General features: G+C 34.7%; 1 protein-coding gene across 3 annotated transcripts in view; it reads right to left on the minus strand.

Annotated features, from left to right (window-relative positions):
- The window catches only part of KCNH7 (potassium voltage-gated channel subfamily H member 7), a 470160-nt gene that overhangs the window by 31495 nt on the left and 416336 nt on the right, over window positions 1-22329 (minus strand). For 2 of the 3 annotated variants that reach the window (XM_055120200.1, XM_055120198.1), the window contains 3 exons: window positions 14470-14722; window positions 9954-10159; window positions 7080-7179 (listed from right to left, as the gene is read on the minus strand). In XM_055120200.1, the coding sequence (XP_054976175.1) occupies window positions 7080-7179; window positions 9954-10159; window positions 14470-14722 (559 nt within the window). The remainder of the gene's footprint in view (window positions 1-7079; window positions 7180-9953; window positions 10160-14469; window positions 14723-22329) is intronic. The other variant, XM_055120199.1, reaches the window with a different exon arrangement.

Genomic DNA, 22329 nt, shown 5'->3' on the forward strand with positions numbered 1-22329 from the left:
ACATTTTTATGGCACTTTGCCTCCTTGGCTAGATAGATTTTAGAAATTTCCCACAGATTTGTAAACTACACAAGATGGAAGTGGCCCCACCTACTGCATAGGCCTTGGTCTTAGTTTAACAACTCACAGATTGATTTTGATTCTTAGAAATAAAGTTAGAATTTAACGTATATATCGTTAAAATGGGCTGGAGCGATAGCACAGTGGTTGGGCTTTCGCCTTTCACTCGGCCAACCCGTGTTCGATTCCTCCACCCCTTTCAGAGTGCCCGGCAAGCTACTGAGAGTATGGAGCCCGCATGGCAGAGCCTGGCAAGCTACCTGTGTGTATTGGATATGCCAAAAACAGTAACAATAAGTCTCTCAATGAGAGACATTACTGGTGCCCGCTTGAACAAATCGATGAGCAACAGGATGACAGTGATAGTGATAGTGACAATGATCTTTAAAATGAAATTCATTCAATTCATTGAGTTGATTTTAACTCAGGAAAAATATTCGTAGAATGCAGAAGTATTAGTTCCACATTAAAATTGAACCAAATACTCCATATATGTGATATCTAAATCCTTTAGCAAATATTCAAGGTAAAATTAGAGTCATTAAAAAAAGAAAATAAATAAACATTTGATTTTTAAAAAAATTATGAAGAGAAACTAAACATTCATTTTATGTTCATTGTCATTGGACTAGCAGCCAGCTGCTTCCTGAAATTCAGTCACATGAAGAATTTCTTTGAAGTAGTCCACTGTTAATAGCATTTTTTTCCTTATTAGGTCATACCTGGTGATGATCCTCCTGGCTCTGCACTCAGAAATTACCCCTCGTGATTCTCAGGGGACCATATGGGATGCTGGAAATCAAACCCGGGTCAGCTGCATGCAAGGCAAACACTACCCGCTGTGCTATCTCTCCAGCCCCCTGTTAATAGCATCTCTCTATTTCTTTTTACTTAAAACAATGCTCATATTCTGTCATTTTACACAAAATTAGAAATGACACTCTATTTGTGGATTAAAATTAAAAACTTCTCGGGGGTTGGAGTGATAGCACAGAGGGTAGGGCATTCGCCTTGCACGCAGCCGATCCGCGTTCAATCCCCGGCATCCCATATGGTCCCCCAAGCACCGCCAAGAGTAATTCCTGAGTGCAAAGCCAGGAGTAACCCCTGACCATTGCTGGGTGGGACCCAAAAAGCAAAACAAAACAAAACAAAATAAAAAAGAACTTCTCAGGCTTAGGCTGTAGGTTGACTGGTGAAATATATGAAATTGGGTTGAAATGCATTGCAATTAGCCGCCAGGTACCTCCAGATTTTGATGACTGTTACATTTCTGACTTTGCAATTTAAATTTGATCGTTTGATAGACATCAAACAGTACAGATGCTATTTTTCTGAATTCTATTAATATTTCATGTATAAAAATTATTTTGAGGACAGTAATTGAAGGTAGTTTTACATTTTTCTCTTTGCTACGTATCATTTTACAAAGGAAAATTTTGCATGTTTAATTTAGCCTTGAGTTTGCCTTTACATTGAGTTGATAAAAACCCTTTTATCTCTTTCCATTTTAGGTTGACAATCCATCTCTACCTTCCCCCCCCCTCACAGGATGTTATTCTACAGCATTTGTTATTCACCTTTTGGGTTTTCTATCTAGGAACAGGGTGAATACTGGAGGAATGGGGAGAAAGCTCAATCACCAGAGCACATGTTTTGCATGTGAGAGCTCAGTTTTAACCATGGCACAGAATGGTCCTTTGAGTATTACCAAGATCAAATCCTGATCACCAAACTAGTAGTAGCCCCTGAGCACCTCCACGTGTGCCATTTCACAAAAACCAAAACCAAAACCAGAATGAAGACAGGAGCACAGAATAAATGTCACGATAGAGTTATTGATCCATTCTTCTCAAGACTGCTCATAAAATGTACCCATTTATGAATATTTGGGAAGAAACACTTGTGCTCAATCCATCTTCTGTGGAGTTGTTAGGTTAATTAGCATTTTTATTTGTCAGACTGAGCAGGAATATTCAACCTTTAGTCAAAGAGAGGTATTTAATGTGTTCTCTCATCATTTAAGTTTCCATTTTCCTACTTTTAACAACTTTAAGATTGGTTAAATATTTTCCTGGTACATGTATAAAATTATTTTGTAAGAAAATTGAATCTAAAATATAATTTTTTTTAAATCAAGTACTTTAATCTCTAGTTTCAAGAACGTGGAAGGGGAGAAGACAACTTTTTTCTATACAAATACAATTTAAAAAAATCAGCTATCTTAATCATTTAAAGGTATGGTTATATACCAATACAATTGGTAACAAAAACTATTACTGTCACTGTCATCCCTTTGCTCATTGATTTGTTCGAGCGGGCACCAGTAACGTCTCCACTGTGAGACTTGTTGTTACTGTTTTTGGCATATCGAATACGCCATGGGTAGCTTGCCAGGCTAGCCACGATAGTTTGCCGGCTCTCAGAGAAGGGCGGAGGAATCAAACCCAGATTGACTGTGTGCAAGGCAAATGCACTACCACTGTGCTATAAGAGTTTATAGAGATACCAAACTTATAATACCAATGTATTTGAAAGCTTTATTGATTAAATTTTATTGAATCACCGTGAAATTAAAACAAAGTTACAAAAAGTTGTTTAAAAATTTACAAAAATTTCATGATAGGGTTTCAGTCATACAATGTTCCAACATCCATCACTCTACCAGTGTACATTTCCCACCTCCAATACCTCCAGTATTCCTCCCGCCCCTATCCCTTGCCCTCAGCCTGTGTCTATGGCAGGCACTTTTCTTCTTTGGCTCTCTCTTTCTACTTTTGGGCATTATGGTTTGCAATACAGATACCAAGAAGTCATCATGTTTGGTCGTTTACCTACTTTCAGCACACATCTCCCATCCAGAGAGATCCCTTCCAAGCATCATTGTCATAATGGTCTCCTCTCTATTCCAACTGCCCTCTCCCCTAGCCCTTGAGTCAGGCTTCCAATATGGACCAATTCTCCTGACCTTTGTGAAAGTTTAATTTTATAATTTTAGCTTTTCCTATATCATTCAGCAACAATTATCCTCTAGAATTTATGTATTTTATACTATAATATAAGTGAGGATATTTTTAGATATTTATTTTATATCAATTAGTACTGAATGAGCAGTCACCTTCAGATCAATAATCTTGAGTGATGGGAAATAAATTGATTTAAGCAAATTTTCCACCTGTCTGTCTAGCACAGGAATCTTGAAGATTAGGTTGGTACTTAGGTTTTGACTAATGCACTCCTTTGTGTTTTCACTTTAACCAAATCAGGCTTATTTACTAACATTCAAGGAAGCTTCAAAGAGCTGCAAGTAGATAGTCAAGTCCTGTTCTATGTACATTTTATATAAAAATGGATCTTGTAGACTGAGTCTGTGACTAAATAAAAAGTTTTTAGAATCAATAGTTATGTCTAGTTGCATGCACACAATGTAAATTGTGACATGCTTTCAGGGTTTATCAGGAGATAAAAACATTAGGTTATTTAGCTTGAGGATGACGAAGCTAAACATGATTGAAAGGAGATTTAATAAATCTTCAACTTATGGGGAACATTATTATATAGATGACATTGTCAAGCTGTTTTTCATTTCCAGTGAGATCAAAATAAGAGATTAACTTCAGGATAAGGGATTTAGATTAAGTCTATGGAAGAACAGCTTGACTATAATGGTTTTGATATTAGAAAAAGTCACCAAGAGACAAACACAGGGCTGAACTAGAAAAAACAACAGTCAACTTTTAGGCAGGGGATGTGGTTTGGGAGTAAGATCCATGTCTCACATATGCAAGGCTTTGGATTTGCAAAGAAAATAATTTAAATTATAAGATTAATTAGTTAATAGAAAGCAAGGGAATATGGGTGCATAGATCAAGTAAAATGGATCAGTATTCCAAAGGTCAGAATTGAACTATTAATGGCAAACTGAATATATATATATATGTATATATCTTAGATATTTTAGTGATGCACAATTAAAACTTAACTGATGTAATAATACAATTGACTTCAATAAAATCTATCAAGCTTATAATGAAAGATCTTGCAGAAATAAATGATCACTATGTACAAATGACTTATTGTTTTATAATCAACCCAAACTTGCAACAAATCAATACTATTACTCTAATTTGTTATTTATCCATCATTCTTTTCTAAAGAAACTTCTGCATAGTTAAATAAAAAGGACAGATTTATCATAATTATAGTATATTGTACAAGATTTTACATTATTGGAAGGGGAAAGTGGTTAGGAAATTGATATATTTGGTGCCAGAGATGTGAGCTCAGTGTTAGAGCACATACTTAGCACGAGTACAATCTCTGGCACCTAAAACAATATGATATATTTAAGGGAATTGGCAAGTAATTCATATTGAATGTCTCATTGGCTATTAAACACAATAGAATAAATATAATTTCAGTGTGCAAAAAAGAGTGTAATATAGTTGCCAGTATGCGGATTTAAGGATTAGGAGATATATTCAATGAAGGCACTGTATGAACAGAAATAGAACAATTTACATGAAATTGAGGGCTCATTTATTAACTTGAAATGTGGATAAAATTGATACTATTAGATGAGCTTCCTAAAGAGAGTTCATAGGACTCTTCCTAAAGAGAGTTCATAGGATTCTTCCTAAAGAGAGTTCATAGAATGTCTAAAAGACATTCATAGGAGTGTGGGAAAAATGGATAAAAAAGTTGAAAGAATAAAAAATTCAAACAAATATGCTTGAGTTCTATTTTGTTAATTCATTTATGCTTCCAATAAATATTTGCTGAACATCTGCAATGTGAAAAGCATTAATGTTTGAATAATAAAATATTTCCCACCTCCATAGGGCTTATGGACTAAATGATTATTGTGCAAATAATCATGCAAATAAACAGGACTACTGACATAAATGCTGCAAAACTTTGTTTATGTGGGGAGTCCAAATTAGGACAGTAAAGCTAAGGGTAATATGAGATAAGACTAGTAAATATAGATTCATCCTAATAAGAATTTATTGAAAGAAAAGTTTTTGGGCTTTAAATATATGAGCAATATAAGTATAAATGCATTAGAAGGAAAAAATAACTAGGTGTCCTGTGTGGAAGACAGATGACAACTGGATGCAACATGGTGATTTGGGAGGCCCTGCAAATAGATTATGGTATTTTGACCTAAGTTGTGGTTATAAAGAGGGAGATAAGTGAAGCAATTTTGACTAGTTTGAAGAGTAAATGGATATATATTAGATTTAGCAATAATAAAAACGTATTGCCAAAGATGATGGAGAGGTTTGGAGATGGCTGGCTCTTCTTGATTGTGGGGTCATCTGGAGACAAAGTAATAGCTGGGGAGACAAGTTTTGGGGGATACCATGAATTCAATATAGGAAGCAATGAGTTTGAACTGCCTGTGAAATATATATTAATTATTATTATTAATTTCTGGACTACTCACAAGAGGTACCGGTGATTGCTCCTGGACCATATGGTATGCTGGGGATTGAATCCAGGTTTACTGCTGGCAAGGAAAGTGCATTATGTATTGTGCTATAACTCTGGTTCCCAAGAAATAGGTATTTTCAAAGGTGCTTGTATATATAGTTAGAATATACTCCCAGGCTCTGAAAAGTTAACCTGGGACTAAGTTGCAAATTATATTCTCATGTATGAGAACAGAATTAAACTTTGATTCTAAAGAAGATCAGGGGGAAAGTATGAGCAGAATAAAGAGAAGGGGACTCCTTATAATAGTACTACACTGTGAGGGGCTCTAATAAATAATCATCTCATTAAGAAGATAATGATTCTTAGCGTTCTCTGCAGGTAAATTAGAGTAGTATGATAACAGGATGCAATATCTGATGCTAAGAAGATTGTAACAAAAAACCAAAGGGAATTGGTTTAGTCTTGGATTCTTCTAAGAAGTCAAATAAGGTAGGCTAAAATGTATGTTGAATCAGCATGGGGGCAAGAGTAGAGATTTCTTCCAAAGAGTCTTATATCTTCACCCCAAACATAAGTGAATTCTTCATCTTAAATCCTATTGAGATTTTTGTATTTTTCTCATAGCAAATATTTGTATCTGAAACTGAGTGCATGTTATTCAAGAAGGGAAGGTCTATTTTACTTCATTTATTCCTTAGAAGGAGGGTAGCTCTTTTAGTATGTGAACTGTATAGGAGTAAAATTTAAAGAATAATTAAGGGGAACAAAAAAACCCAAAGAAACAGGAGTGCCAACTACTTCTACGATTTTGGGAACAAAGATGACTAACATATACCGCCATCACCTTTGCCATAAAAGAATATGAGAGACTCGAGTACTTATCCTGTAATGAGTTCCCTTTCAAGAACACTTTGCTGAGGACCCTGAGGTGCTGAGGGATAGTTATTTAACAGTTATTAACTGATCTCTCTGTTTAAACCAACCCATGTTATTTCTCTATCTTTGAGGTCCTTGTAGATACCAGAGAGCTTTGCTGAATCCTATTGATAGTATTAACAGAAACCATGAGTCAATTCAGAAAAAGCAAAAAAAAAAAATTCACCTGAAATATATTTTCTTTTCTTTTTTTAATTTATTGAATCACCATAAGATAAAGCATTACAAAATTGTTCAAGATTGTGCTTCAGTCAGAGATTGTTCCAACACCTATTCCTTCACCAGTGTAATTTTCCAGTACCAATGCCCCCAGTTTCCTTCCCCACCCCTTCAAGGCACCCCCGCCTCAGCCTGCCTCTGTGGCAGACACCTCTCTTCTTTCTCAAAAGAGAGACTTTTAAAATAGACTTCTATTATTTTATTTATTTATTTATTTTTGTGTTAAATATGATACATATATTGGTTTAAAAACTATTTTACATCAAATAATATAACATATTTCCTAATACCTTAGTATTACCATATAATACTTGTATATATTTTATAATGAAGTTCAACTCTTGAAATCAGAAAAGCAATGAACACTTGACTAAAAAGAGTAATAACCACATGCTCTGTATTTATACTTCAGAAATAAAAATTACCTTTTTCTACTTCACTATCAAATGACAATTTCCTCCTTCGCAGTTTACAGTTGTCATCTTCAGAGTCGTTCATGGATTGTGAACGTAATAAGAGATCAGCCTTTGTAAATGGAATGAGTTAAAATGTAAAATTATTAAATTTGAACAGAGTGTATTATCAGTAAACTTTACTTTTCCCCTATCATTTCAACCACTTTGAGACTTAATTGTTGTGTAAGCAAATAGCTAAAACATTTTTCATAATGGTTGTCACTATGTTATAATATAGACTGATAGAGTAATTCTAGTAATTTAATCATCTGGTTAGGTAATTCATAGTTATAGAGGCTGTTAATAAAAAATGTTTGGGATAATAATTGTCAGTGGTTGAGGCAGCATACTGCTTTCTGTGAAATGTCTTTTATATGACTTGGTAAGGTTAAAATAAAATTATCTAAATAAACTGCAGAATTAAAATCTGCAAAGAAAAATTTGGAAACCAGTTTTAATTAGCTATGAATGAATTACATGGTAATATAATTAATGAATTACATGGTAATATAATTACATGGTAAAATTTTGCAAGTTTTAACATCACACAGTAGTTAATGATCTCTGTCCTTTTACCTGTTGAAATCTCCATTTATTTAAAGTTTTCTTAGTTCTATCTTTCTCCTTGTATGATTTAATCTCAAGAGTATAATCAGTGTTATTAATAAAAATGAGTTTCTTATTAAATAAAACATTTTAGTTCCATTTTAATTTTCATATATCCATCTAAATTTTTTAATGTACAGCATATTTGAAATAGGTGGATTTTTACTAATGAGAATGAAGTTGGGTGACATTAAAATGGGATTTGATAAAATTGTCAAATTTGATATATATGCCTTGTTAACTTGAAACTTTTACCACATACATATTTTTAAATTTTTGCAAAGAAGCAATAATCATAACCTGTGCTTTAGTTAGTTAAATAATGCCTTGTGATCATAAACATCTATCTTTCTCTAAAATTTTCACACAGCCTGGGAATCACTCTTCTCCAGGGAGAAATGCATTTCTTATCTTTTATTTAACTATTAACTTGTAGATTATTTTTATCCCAGAGAATATATTAGTATTTTAATACTAAATGTCAAGTATCAAAAGTTCAACATTTCATTTCCTGGGTTACAACATAAGTGGTATATTCTTAGAGTGGTAGGTTGTCCTCGGGACACATTTTCATAGGCAAGTACTATGCTTAAAAAATCTAGACTAATTTATAGGTGAATCACTTAACATACTATTTCTATGAATGAATACATTATTCATTTTGTAAGACTAATTTTACTCAGACACAAACTTGACTACAGTCTACTTTTGTTACACAGAAATTGTGCTAAATATGTAGCTAAGTTTGAATGATTTCAATTGCATATTATAACTGAGCAGACAATCCTAATCAATGTATGGCATAAATAATATCTGGGAGATTATTTCAATATTTGATTAAAATGAACTCTCATAAAGGATTTTACAATAGGCTAGCATTTCAGTAACATTCCCTACAAATAATTTACAAGTTCAATATAAACCTACAAAAGCAGGTCACAATTTGTGGACTCCTGAATTGAAAAAACACGGTCAATTTCATCTCATCATGAAGTCTAGCTTGGTTCTACACCTTTCTTGTAATTTTATTTTGGACCATACTAGCAACATTCAGGTGTTATTCCTGGCTCTGCACTCAGGAATCACCCCTGGCACTGCTCAGGGGACCATACAGGATGCCAGGGATTGAATCCTGTTCAACCACATGCAAGGCTAGTGTCCTACCGATTTAGCAAAGCAAGGCTGAACTAACTTTCTGACCTCCACCTTTTCTATAGTTTTATGTAATTTTATTAAAGGTTGATTTTCTCTGAACTTCAATCTTAGTTCTTGTTTTCACAAAACACATCCTTTGTTTTGCAATGTTTCAAATGTGTGCAAGTTTAGTTATTTCCAAAATTATAGATTAGTTTAATGCATAAAGCCTAAATGAGTTAAATTTGTTATTAAAATACTTGAGGGGGTGGTGGAGGAAAGGACTGAGGGAGTTGGAGTACATGCACTGCATGCATGAGCCCTGGATACAGTCCCCAATTACTGCTTGGTCCCAGAGCACTACTGGGAGTAACTCTTGATAACTGCTGGACATGAACAAAAAAACAAAGAAAAACTTTTATTTCTTTTTTAAATAACCACATGGAGTCAGAATTTTGGGAGTCAGCATTATTCTCAGCAGCGTTTGAGGTGGTTGGTCTAGTGAACTTATCAGTGCTGGTCAGCATCTTGGTGCAGGGGGCACCATGACTATATATGTACGTGATAGTACTTTTAGGGGGTGACTTTGGCGCTGGAAGTCAAATTCAGAACTGTAAACATGTTCGACGTGTGCTTTATAATTTGAGTCACATTCCTGGACATCAAAGTTTTGTTTTTTAAACAAAAAACATTTGCGTGCGGGAGGCAGGGGTTTATATCTGGCAGTGCTCAGGGTTTATTCCTGGCTCTGCACTCAGGAATCACTACAGGCAAATTTGAGGAAACTTATGGGATGCAGTGGATTGAACCCGGGTTGGCCGCTTGCAAGTCAAATACCCTACCTAATGTACTATTGCTCTGGCCTCTCAAGGCTGTTTTAAATCAAATTTATCACCTAAGGATTCCTACAGTACCAAATTCAATTGATCTGCTCAAATCTAGTCAATATATTTGAAATTCCAATATTGAGTTGTTTTTTCATTCCAAATATTAAGAACTGGTAAAGCTTTGCCTCGTATTTTACTTGCTCTTTTAGAGATATTCGGACAGTCTAAGAATAAAGTAAAATGTCAGGAGTACAAAAATAAACAGTTTAACATATACCTTTGCACTCTCATGCCTGAGGTTAAACGTCAATTCTAGATTCGTTAGAAAGTGATCGGAAAACTCTGGATACATATCTAAAACCTCTAACAAGTCTTCTCTCTGGATTTTATGCAAGTCACAGTATGTGAGAGCTCGTACATCTGCATTAGATTTTCCAGGTTTGGCATAAAGATGGACCATTTCTCCAAATATGTCATTTTTCCCTAAAAAAATAGAAAAGAAAAAAATAAGGGAGATAAAGGAATCTGAAATTAATGTTTTTAATTTTAGAAGAAAGTGGGACACCACTGGCCAATCCTGGAACCAAAGATTTTAATTATAAGATCCCATATTTAACAGACATTTAGGGCAACAGTGTTTTAGCATCTGCTACTGAGTGCTCAGTCATATTTATTTGCAGAAGATATTGCCTTGTAGTGTACTGGTCCTATTATAATCTCTATTCTTTCCTTGTTTCAGTTCTTTGTTAAGCGCCTATAATGCTGCAAACATGTCTTCAATCTGGTAAAGCCACATTGCTAGAAAAAGGTGTGGTTTACTTTTATCAACTTAGGTATGAGAAAAATCATTGTGGCTCAGAGTCATGATCTTTCTTTGGATGGGTCTCTGGAGGGCATCCACTGCTAGGGAATAGTGTTTTATAACAAACACTCAGAGGACTAGGAGTTCAAATTACATATAGAACTGTTTTCTTTTATAACCATGTTTGACACTACCTTTAATGGATTTGTCTAACTGTATAATGCATTTAGTTATATTTTCTTGACACAGATAGTCAAGCTTTTTTGTCGGATTACCTTTGTTCTAAAAGTGTGTTTTCTTCGCTTTCCTGCCAATACTGGGTGTTACTTCAGTGTCTGACTTCTGAGAGAACATCCCACCCTCTGTAATCACATGCCACCTACTTTTCCAGGCCTCGTTAGATGACGATGATAGCAATAGTAGCAACAGCAAATGTTTACAGAGGACTAAGTAGGCTCCAGGCACTGTGTAAAAATACTTAGGCCATTATCTCTTTTAATTCTCCAAATAATCTCAGAAATAAATTAATCATTATTTTCTAAATTTTATTAATATGAAAAGAGGATTAAGAGGTAGACTGATTATGTCAAGGTCATCTTCTTATTTGGATGAAATGGAAGGAGAGAAGAAATAACTAGGATTAAATTTTGTGCATTCTGATGCAATAAGAATCTTGACACACTTGATGGGATTTAACCTCCTTCCAGTATTTTACCTGACTACCAAGGTCACTCAAATATTTCTATTCTCTAAACATTAAGGATTAAAAAAATAGTGAGTATGGAATACATGATTTATGACAATTATATTTCTACTTTAAAAACTGTTTATGGCTGACATATATGATATATTGAGATATATCATATATATCCACATACATACATATATACTTACACATTTATGTGAATATAAATTTCGAGGCTTTATTTCAGATAAAGAAAAAGTCACTTTCTTTAGCTTAGGTAGTTAAGTCCATATAAACTTTAAAGGTGCCGGAGCAATAGCACAATGGGTAGGGAGCTTGCCTTGCATGCAGCCAATCTGGGTTTGATCCCCAACACTATATGTGGTCCCCCAATCCTACCAGGAGTAGCCCCTGAGTTTAGAGACAGGAATAATTCCTAACCACTGTCCAGTTTAGCCACCAAAGAAACAAAAAAAACCCTGAAACAATAGAATGACATATATACTTTAAATATCCAAATGTTAAAAGTACCAAAGTATTTTAAACAATAATGTTTTAAGTAGTTGTTTATAAAAAATAATGAATTATCATAAACAGGAATTTCTTTTAAATTAATTTAGTCGGTAGAAATATTTTATAAGAAAAAATTGATATTGAAGATAATATAACTTAAAATTACTTTTTAAATGTAGAATAGATAATCATTATTTATAAGAATTTTGGGTACTCATTTCTATGGACATTGGAACTGTAAAGAAGGACCTTTTAAAATTGTTATATAGTTTAGCAAATTTGGGCCAGAGGCATAGTACAGTGGGTAGGGCTTTTTCCTTGCAAGGGTCAATATAGATTCAATCCCTGGCCCCATATGGTCCCCCAAACACTGATAGGAGTGATCCCTAAATGCAGAGCCAGGAGTAAACCCTGAGCACCCCTGGGTGTGAAATGCTCCCCTTAACTCCCTCAAATTACAATTTATTCTTTATATTTGGAGCAACATCTGGCAGTGCTCAGAGTTTATTTCTGCTCTGCACTCTGGGACTCCTGAAGGGCTCTGGGGACTATGTGTGGTACAAGACATCAAAACAAGTTCAGCCCTATGCAAGGCAATATGCTATACTATTGCTGTACTATGATTCCAGGCCTTAACAAATTATTTTAAAGACTTTTCATTGGTTTTGTTTTTGAGTTAGTTTACATGCCTATAAATCAGGAGAGTAAGCCACTAGAATTTATAACTTATCAGCACTCTGCAATTACTCCGTTGTAAACTGAAAAGGGGGTCGCCATTTTATGGTGTGTGGAGTGCTTAAATTGAAGATCTGAGATGCAAGAAAGCACAGTCCTTCTGACAATGTACTAGAACCAATGATCAGTCCCAAATTGGGTGAAAGTTAACACTTTATTGTATAGCTAGCTAGTATGTGATCGGGCTGTATTTATTTCCTGTTGCATATTAGATTTTAAACCAAACTATGTCTTGTGAATTTTGAGTTTTTCTTAGAGGACAATGGCAAAATATTCATCAAAACACAAGAATCATTCAAACATGAATAAAACACATTTATTCATGTGTTTGAGTTATCTATACTCAGGTTCAGTACAAAAGTGAATGAAACAATCTCCTTGTCTTTGTGAATATTACAAGAATTAGATAAGTAAAAGTTATGAATTTACCTATTCCTTGTTTAAATCAACCTGAACTTAATTTGAAGAAAAAAAAATAAAAGGATAGATGTTCACAAATATTAGGGATGGGTAATTCAGGGGGAAAAAAAAACTAAGGCTTAAACCTTCCTGATAGTTTGTAAAGAACTAATCTTTCTTTTTCTCAACTTCTTTGTTCTTCTCCATTTTCCTCCAAATGGTTGTGACTTATGCTGCTGAGGTTTTACTTATTTGGAGTCCTCAGAAGGCTCAGGGTGCTGTGGGCAATACTTGGCCAACCGGGCCATGAATGCAAGGGCCAGAGAAAGTGATATATCAGAGAAAGAGAAATATCACTTTCTCTGGCCCTTTGGTGTTGCAGCTACTTGGGTAATGTGTTAGGAACTGAAGGTCTCCAGGCTACCTCTGGCATTGCTCTGGGGCATTCAGGACTGGCTCAGTGATGCTCTTGGGGCCATATAGAGCTAAGACTCTATCCTGGTTGGTGCCAACCATGAATATTAACTGCTGTATGGTCTCCAATCCTGATGGTGTTTTCAATAGTGTAGGTCAATAGTGAGAACTCATACATTCTATTTTTCACTTTCACTGCAGTACTCAATAAGGTACATAAGATATTAATTATTGTAAAATAGATATTGTTTTAAATTATATTGCCCAAATATATGATAATGTAAGCAGTTAGAGTACATTTAACCTAGACTACTCTAAGCTATAATGCTCAGTATGTGAGATATATAAAATGTGTTTTCAACTTAAGATATTTTCAATTTAAGATGTTTATCAAGACACATTGTAGAATGTGTGTATTCTAAAGAAATACTACAAATTCATAGTGACTGAACTTATTTTTGAAGAGACAGATTTGACAGATGGACTTTCTATATAAGCAGGAGGGTGGGTGTTGGGCCACACCCAATGGTGTTCAGTCTTACTCCTGGCTCTGAGCCCAGTGATCATTCTTCTTCGGAGGAACATATGCAATGCTGGGGATCAAACCTGGGTTGGCTGCATGCAAGACAGGTGCCTTAACCTCCTGTACTACCTCTACAGTTCCCAGATTAACTTTCATTTGAATTCAAGCCATTTAATATACACTGATTTTAATCTCATCACCTGCAACTCTGCATGTTGTTTCCTAGCTTTATTTATGTTACCCAATTAGGGACTCATAATTTGATAGGATCCAGTGGTAAATGAGCATGACAAATAAATGAAATTAGTCAAAATATAAATCCAGTTCATGACAAGACATTGGCACATGCTAGCAAGTATGCTTACAACGTATACATTTTATTTTAAGGTGTTAAAAAATCAAGCATGAATCCAAGATCTTCTAAAATGAGAAGGAAAATTCTGACTATTTTTATATATTTGGCCTCAAAGTCTTAAGTAGCTGCCAAGAACTGAAGAGTTATGGAAACGTTTACACATCAGAGAAAAAGTGAGACAGTCAAGAAACATATTCTGCAAGGTTAATTTGAGTTAAATTGAATTTTAAATTAAACGTTCAAATTACTCACCCATCTGAAATAGTATTCATAAATAAGCAAATAATAAATAAAATATCATCTCATAAACTATGCATTTCACTAGATAATTACTGAAATTTTCACCATCAGGTTCTAAAAAACTTACCCAGAATAGCTACCACAATGTCATCTTTGAGGATTTCAATGGAGCCTCTGGATAAGAAATAAAGTGCAGTAAGGACATCCCCACAGTGAACCAGGGTGTCTCCTGGAGGTGCATGGGTGGTTTTGAACTTCATTGCCAGAGCTCTAAGGCAACCTTTACTTGCCCCCCGAAAGGCTTTGCAATTTTGCAGCAAAGTCTGGTTGAGATGTAGACAAATGTCAGCTTGTAAGCATTCAGGAAAACCCTTTAGGACCTGAAGGGAAAAAAATAAGAATTTCATACTACCAGCGCACTGCGTGTTTCCACCTGAAATAAAGTATATTTCTTGCTCACATAACTGCAGGTGTAGCAATTGTCACACAGGAGTTCTTATAATGCTTCTATCTTGCCTACCTTAATGAATACTTGGTTTGCTAAACATGTCAGAATTTTAACTCAAATACTCATTCCCTGAATTAACTGCAGGCATTCAGACTAAACACAAATGCTCTCATTAAAATGTAATGCCTACAATGTTTTACATTGGTGCTCATTCCCTGCATTATGTTATGTAGCATCATACTGTGCACAGATATAATGCAATGTAACAATTAAATAAGACATAATTAATGAGAGACAGTCAGCCTTTGAATGAATCTCAATTTGGATTGCTATCTCTGGTATACATATAATTATGATTAGTAAAAATGAAAATTCTAAAATAGCCATCGTATTTGTAAATGTCATATGCCCAAGATTGTTAATGGCTCACAGTACTTGAAACATTTATGTTTCATATGTACCTTATTAATGCTAAATATTTTGATAAGCATTGAAAGTAGAGAAGTGGAAAGAGAATATCAAATGTTTTTAAAAGTGTAGTTCACTTTTCAGAAATGGAAGTTGTGACAGATTTTTTAATGTGTACATAAAACTTCTCACAGTATTGTTATTTTGACAGTTACTCAGTAACTAATTTAAAACTATGTAAATGCTTAAACAATGGCTTCTGACAATTGTTACTTATTTTAAACTGAATAAAATTTTATGTTATTTTTATAAAATTCCTATTATCCTATAGGTCAACAACACCAAATACTTACTTCACTTTAGGAATATTAAATAATTTAGGTATCATATGACTTTACATTCTTATGTTGATTTCTCCTGTCAGTCAAAATAGATTCATCTAAATATATTTTGGAGTACATGAAAGGGCATTCAATAGTGCCTAGTAATTCAGATTTAGAATTTCCTACCATTTGGGATCATTCTTTATAATTGTCTAACACAGCTAACGGTAAATAGAAATTATTTGTACAAGTACTTGAAATATATCTGACCCATAATAACAATTCAGATGAGATTATGTAAGTTAATGAATTTATTGCTATATTGAATACTAAGCAGCCATAGGGACCCTGCTTCTATAGGCCCATTGTGTGATGTAATTGGGCAGAATGAATGAAATAATACCAAGGGATCAATGAGTGACCTGACACACAACAGCCACTATTTCCCATCTTGTTTCCATTATTGTATAGTCACCCACAGAAAAGAATAAAGAGTATTTAGAAGAAAGTCCACATACTATGAGTCTGGTCATAAATGTACCAAAAGCTGACACTTGTGCTAGTCACTTCATTCATCTGTATCTCCTTTCAATATTGAAAATTGTCATGTTAACCACTAAATATTCCAATTGTCAGATAAAACTCACCCAACTATAAGAACTCAGAATTTTATACTGACATTTTGGTATTACCTAAATCAGCCTCAAAGAAAATGAGTCTTTGAGTCCAGAGAGACAGTACAGGTGTTTAGGCATATATCTTGCATGTAACCAACCCTGGTTAAATCCCCAGCCACACGTAGTTGCTTGGGCATTGCAAAATGTAGTCCTATAGGGCCTGATCAACACCATATACTCAGGCCCTCACACTCTACCTTCTTTGGGAGTCCTCCCAACTGTATCCCATTTGCTCTGACCCCTCCTCCTCCAAAAGAGAAATGCATGAATTCCTGGTCATTCAGCTAAATCTGACCTTCACTATGAGTTTCTGATTTATCTACATGATTAAATTCCTGCCTGATTTTTCACTTGGATAAATGATTACTTTTCTAATTTTGTCTGTTTCTGCCATTAGGCTGGAGTCTTTTTGATCTCTTGGTAGGGATTCTATATACCAAGACTTTCTCATGGAAACCTAGGTTTCTGATTTTCTGATTCTATCAATTCAAATGTTTACATCGTATTATTTGGCAAGTGGTTCCAGATTGAAATTAAACTCAGTTTGGACACTATTTGCTGAAACAATGGCACCACTCTATTTAGGGACACTATAGTAGAAAAACTTTTCATTTGATTTTTTGTCCTGAGCCCATTTTCATGGCTTCAGCATAGCTCTCACATGTCCCCATAAGAAAAAAACATAAACAAAATTATAGCAAATAAGGGATCTGGTGTACCTTTTTTAAATTTTGGTTACTATATAGTTGGAATGAGAATACTCATTTTGTATCTGATATTGCTGAAATTTTCTTTTAAGTTTCTCACTTTTATTTTCTAACAAAATAATTACAGGAGAAAAAATTAGGTGCTTGTTTGTAAGCACAATTACGTATGCACACTTTGAGTTAGAAAATACAGATGAGATCGATGCAGAGGTGCTTCATTTCTTTAGTATTGCATGAATTTTAGGAATGAGTTGAAGTCCCAGTTAGATCACTTACTACTTACTAGTTGGGGTTCTGGTTAAACCACTTAATTATTTCACAAAAGTCAGTTTCCTTTATTTAAAAAAAAAAGTAATGATATCACTTCTCATAAATGTGTGCAGTTTTATATATAATTTATGTCAATATTTATGTGCATGAGATATTCAATAAGTTTTTCATTATGACTTTTCTCTCCTTGTTCTTACTTTTTCACATACATTTATGTGAAGATTCAGCATATTCTGTTTAGCTAGTTATTGAGAGCTATAATTTCTATTGTGATTTCCTCTTAGGTGTCATTGGTATAAAGGTAGTACACCACTAAGTTTCGTGTCTCTTTGACTCCATAGGGTTTAAGTAATTGTGCTTCATAACTTCAGTAGAGTTTAAGAACTATTCTCATCTCTTTTAACAATTATTTCCTAAATCTGACTTTTGCTCAATTCTTTGGTTTACTTACACTTAGGTTTACATTGTGAGTTGCCTTACATCTTTTTTAAAAGTAGGCCGTCAACTAAATCTATTTACAAGTATTCTTGCAATTTCAGTATTCATGGATTCACTCACAAAGCTTTTGGTGAATGTGGAAAATATTTTCTCCTCTCAAGTGTCTTTATTAGCTGTAGTCATCTCCCAAAGGACATCCTATTAAGAACAGTAAGCGCTAGAAAGAGTAACAGGAAGTTGGAGGTATCTTGAGTGCCATGGAAAAGTCTTTGCGCCTGCTGAAATACAGATTCCGGAAAGAAGGACTTGTCTCTTATTTACTTTAAAGAATTCTTCGATGGTGTTAGATTTTATTGAGCTTTCTTACTATTCTTGTTAGTAACTAGATAACTCAAGTAAATGCAACAAAAGTTAATATTTATTAAGTAATATCTTAAGAAAAAAAACACACCTGGCACTGGAGTGATAATACAAGGATAGGGTGCTTATCTTGTATGGTTGGCAATGGGCAATGGAGATTCAATCTCCAACTTCTTATATGGTCCGCAGTATAGTCAGGAGTAATTACTGAGTCATGCTAGGAGCAACACTTGAGCATCACTAGTGTGTGCCTCCAAAACAAAATGAAACAAAACAAAAAGTTCTAGAAGCTTTAAACTAGCAGTTTTGGATTATTTATTAAATTAAAGGCACTTTCAATGAAAAATTAGATGGGGGTATGGTGCTTCCAATAGGTCAACCTGTACCTGTGGGATGAATGCATCAGCAGTCTGATGGTACCTTCAGATTTCCTGATCCCCCAAAATTGCCCCTGTGCCTTTGGCCAGACCCCAACAACTTGGGACTGTTTATCAAGAAACTAAGTAGCCAAAAGTTAGGTATGTGGGAGCCATGCCCAAAAAAACACCTTCAGCTCAGCTAATACAAGCTCATTTATTGGCCTTATTTCAGAGACCCATAGATAAATCTCGAAAGAGATCAAAAGCCACAGTTAATCTTGGACCCGTGCATGGCTGAATAGACTGGGATAAATAGGAGGAGGACAGGTTGGCCTGTGCCTGCCCAGGCATAGCCCCCAGCCGCTTGCTTCCACAATCCAAAATTGCTGCCATACCCCCAGACTGACTCTACCATCTCAGGATGAACCTCAACAAGATATAATCTGCTGAAAATTCAGATGTGTGGGTTTTGTGATTAAAATTTCTAGACTAGCACAAATTTGGGATGGGCTATCTCCCCCCACTTCCCAATAGACATGAAAGCACTGGCAGTCACCTCCCTGAACCAACTCCAGCACAACCCTGTAAACTCTAGTACTGGCCTAAACTCAAAGACCCATAAATAAATCTCAAGAGAGATCAAAAGCCAGAGACACAGTAGCGAGTACTGGAAGACATCATAGAGCCAGAGATCTCTTCAGATCCCATAACAAGCCAATTTCACTGGGGCACCCCAGATGGAGCAGGAACTGTCTCCTTGCCTACTCCAGATGGAATCCCGGTGACCAAGAGCAAGGTGACAAGCAAGGCCCAGGTAAGTGGGTTCCAGGACTAAATCTCCATGCCATATGACCGCATAGGAGTGGGGCTGTCTCTATCCAACTCTCCACCTGCTCATGAACCTGGCTATCACACACAAAATGTGCCTCCAGGCGCCATCTTAGTGAACCAACAGTCCTGGTCCAGAGATGCACAACTGAATCTCCAAACGGATTAATGCTCTACTGAAATGTCCCTGGAACCCAACCATTTACAATCTAGGATTCTAGAAGCGCACAGCCTTGGCATCCAGGATATTCAAAATGAGCAATGGACAATAAATGAACTAGGATCTGCCCCTAGTAGACAGGCTCAAATGGTGGTGGGAAAATTTGAGCAAATCATAATGCCCAAAAATAGAGAAAGAGTATTGGGGAAATTGCCTGCTATGGAGACAGGGAGAGGACTGGAATGGGGGGATATACTGTGGACATTGGTGTATATGGAAGTGTGCACTGGTGGAGAGATCAATGTTCCATCATTATATGGCTGAATCTCGAACATGAAAGCTTTGTAACTGAATCTCATGGTGATTTAATAATAATAAAAAGTGTGGAATCCATGCCCAATTCAATAAATGTAATCAATGGCTGACTAAGTAGTAGTACCTAAAAAAAAAGAAAAGTTAGAAAAAAGCTATAATGAAAGAGCTTAAGAAAAACATGAAAAAAGAAAAAAGGGGATAGCATTAAGTGATATTAATTAGGGTACCTTTCAATATTGATTTAAGTTGTGTTGCTTTCCTCCCTTGCTACTCATAGATTTTTCACTTTTTAAAAATTTAAATCAGGTTTGGTTCTTTTGAGAGCAACCTAATTTGAAACTAACATTTGGCACTGAAAAGTCAGCATTTTACTGGCACCAGAAGATCCAACAGCAAAAAAGTAGCTATGTCACTTACACAAGTATAATCCAGGACACAAATAATTTCAGTGATTGTTACTATTACTTCCATTGTATCACTGTATCACTGTCATTCCATAGATTTTCTTGAGCTGGAACCATTAACGTCTCTATTCTTCTCAGCCCTGAACTTTTAGCAGCCTCTCCTTACTTGTCTTTTCCAACGATTGGAGGGTCTTTCAGGGTCAAGGGAATGAGAACTATCGTTACCTATCGTTATTATAATTAGTAATTATACCTATTGTTATAATTACTTTCACTACTTTCTATAAAACCTTCTGATTATCAGTATTGAAGTTGTGAAGTTTATGGCACTGTTCAACAAGAACCACAGTTTTATTTAACTAATTTGATTTCATCCAGAGTAAGTTTCATGTCTTTTCAATTTAAAAGCAGTTTTCACTCTTAGAAAATGCACTTAGAAAATGTTTATTTACTAAATAGCACAATGTACCCAGTGGTGTATAACAATAAACAAAATAGTTAAAATATATTTGGGTCTTAAACATTTGTATAATGCTCACATTAAAAAACAAAATTTATAGAATTAACCATAATTTCCCATGCTTTTTCAATGCCAATATGAACATTTACACTAATGGTTTTTCAAATGCATCCCCAAGATAACAGTTAAGGTGATCAAAACCAATATTTTTTCTTTTTATTATTGGCTGGTATAGAGGAAGATTTTTGTTGTTTGGTTGTTCTTGAGACCACATCCAGCAATGCTCAGAGCTAATTTCTAGATCTGTGTTCAGGGATAATTCTTGAAACCTCTGAGGACCATAAGGGGTGCCAGGAATTAAATCTTTGTGTGCCACATAATAGACAAGTTCCTAAACTATTATTCTATTTATTTGGCCCAAGGGGAATATTTTAAAAGTTCTTTAAAATCACCTCATATATATTAGACCCCCAAGTTTAAGGGTGTACAATATCACATTTTTTTGTTTTGTTTTTGGGTCACACCCGGCGATGCACAGGGGTTACTCCTGGCTCATGCACTCAGGAATTACTCCTGGCTGTGCTCGGGGGACATATGGGATGCTGGGAATCAAATCTGGGTCGGCTGCATGCAAGGCAAACGCCCTACCTGCTGTGCTATTGCTCCAGCCCCTACAATATCACATTTTTTAATGATATAAATTCATAAGAATATTTATAAATATAAAGGTGCCAGAATAATAGTACAGCTGGTAGGGCATTGACTGAGATAGATTTGACCCCACCCAGCATTACAAATGGTCTCCCCAGTCTCTCTAGGAGCAATCCCTGAACACAGGGCTAGGAGCTACATTGGACATAGCCCCATAAGCAGACAAAATAAGATCAATGTCATACCACTTAAATAAATGTATGTAAAATATTTTAGGACTCTCAAATTATGAGACAAATAAGATATTTATTGTTTTAAATAAGTATAAATTTGATACTTTCTAATATTTTAAAAGAAATAACCATTGCTTAGTAAGAAAGCATCTAAATTATAAAGAAAGTCAAACACAAACCCAGTAACTACAAAAAACATGATAGCATTACTAAATCAAAGTAAAACTGAAGAAATCATATGAAGAGCAAAACATAAATAGAAAATTCAGTATTATTTATTAAGAAGGCTCAAATATTAATTTAGATGTATTTTATCTACTGTTAAACATGCTTCAAAAATATATACATGGTAGTATATGCAAAATACCATAAATGTTAGAATTATACTATTTGCAATTATGTAGAGTTTGTATTCAAATTTTCTCTACATTGAACAATGATATATAAATGAATGGGTGACAAAGTTAACTTAAGCCTGCAAATTTTGTTTTGGTAGGCATGCTCAATAAAATGACATTATTTTCATAATTTTATAAGTAAATCCTTAAGTTGAAGCTTATGTATTTATACTAAATGAACAGTGTCATCTATCTTATGTATTGGGTTTTAAGTTAAAAAACAGTGTGATTGTGTTTTATAATTTGGGAAATATCACTGGAGTTTTCTCAATGAATTTTAAGTAGAAGAGCATCCCCATTAATATAAATTTCTAATGTGATAGTATTTTTTTCATATTTATATGCATTATACCTTCCAGTGAGATATGTTTTATTATTAAATTTACACCAGGTAAACTTTTTTTATAAAAGAGTTTCAATATGACTTTTTCTTTTCACAGTAGCAAAATATTTGGTGGCTACAAAATGAGTTTTATAGTAGTATTAAATCTGAATTCTCTTCTCCAGTGATCAGCTCAAATTCTCTTTGTTTTTATGCTCTTGTCCAC

Source organism: Sorex araneus, chromosome X (assembly GCF_027595985.1).
Source record: "Sorex araneus isolate mSorAra2 chromosome X, mSorAra2.pri, whole genome shotgun sequence".
Classification (NCBI taxonomy): domain Eukaryota; kingdom Metazoa; phylum Chordata; class Mammalia; order Eulipotyphla; family Soricidae; genus Sorex; species Sorex araneus.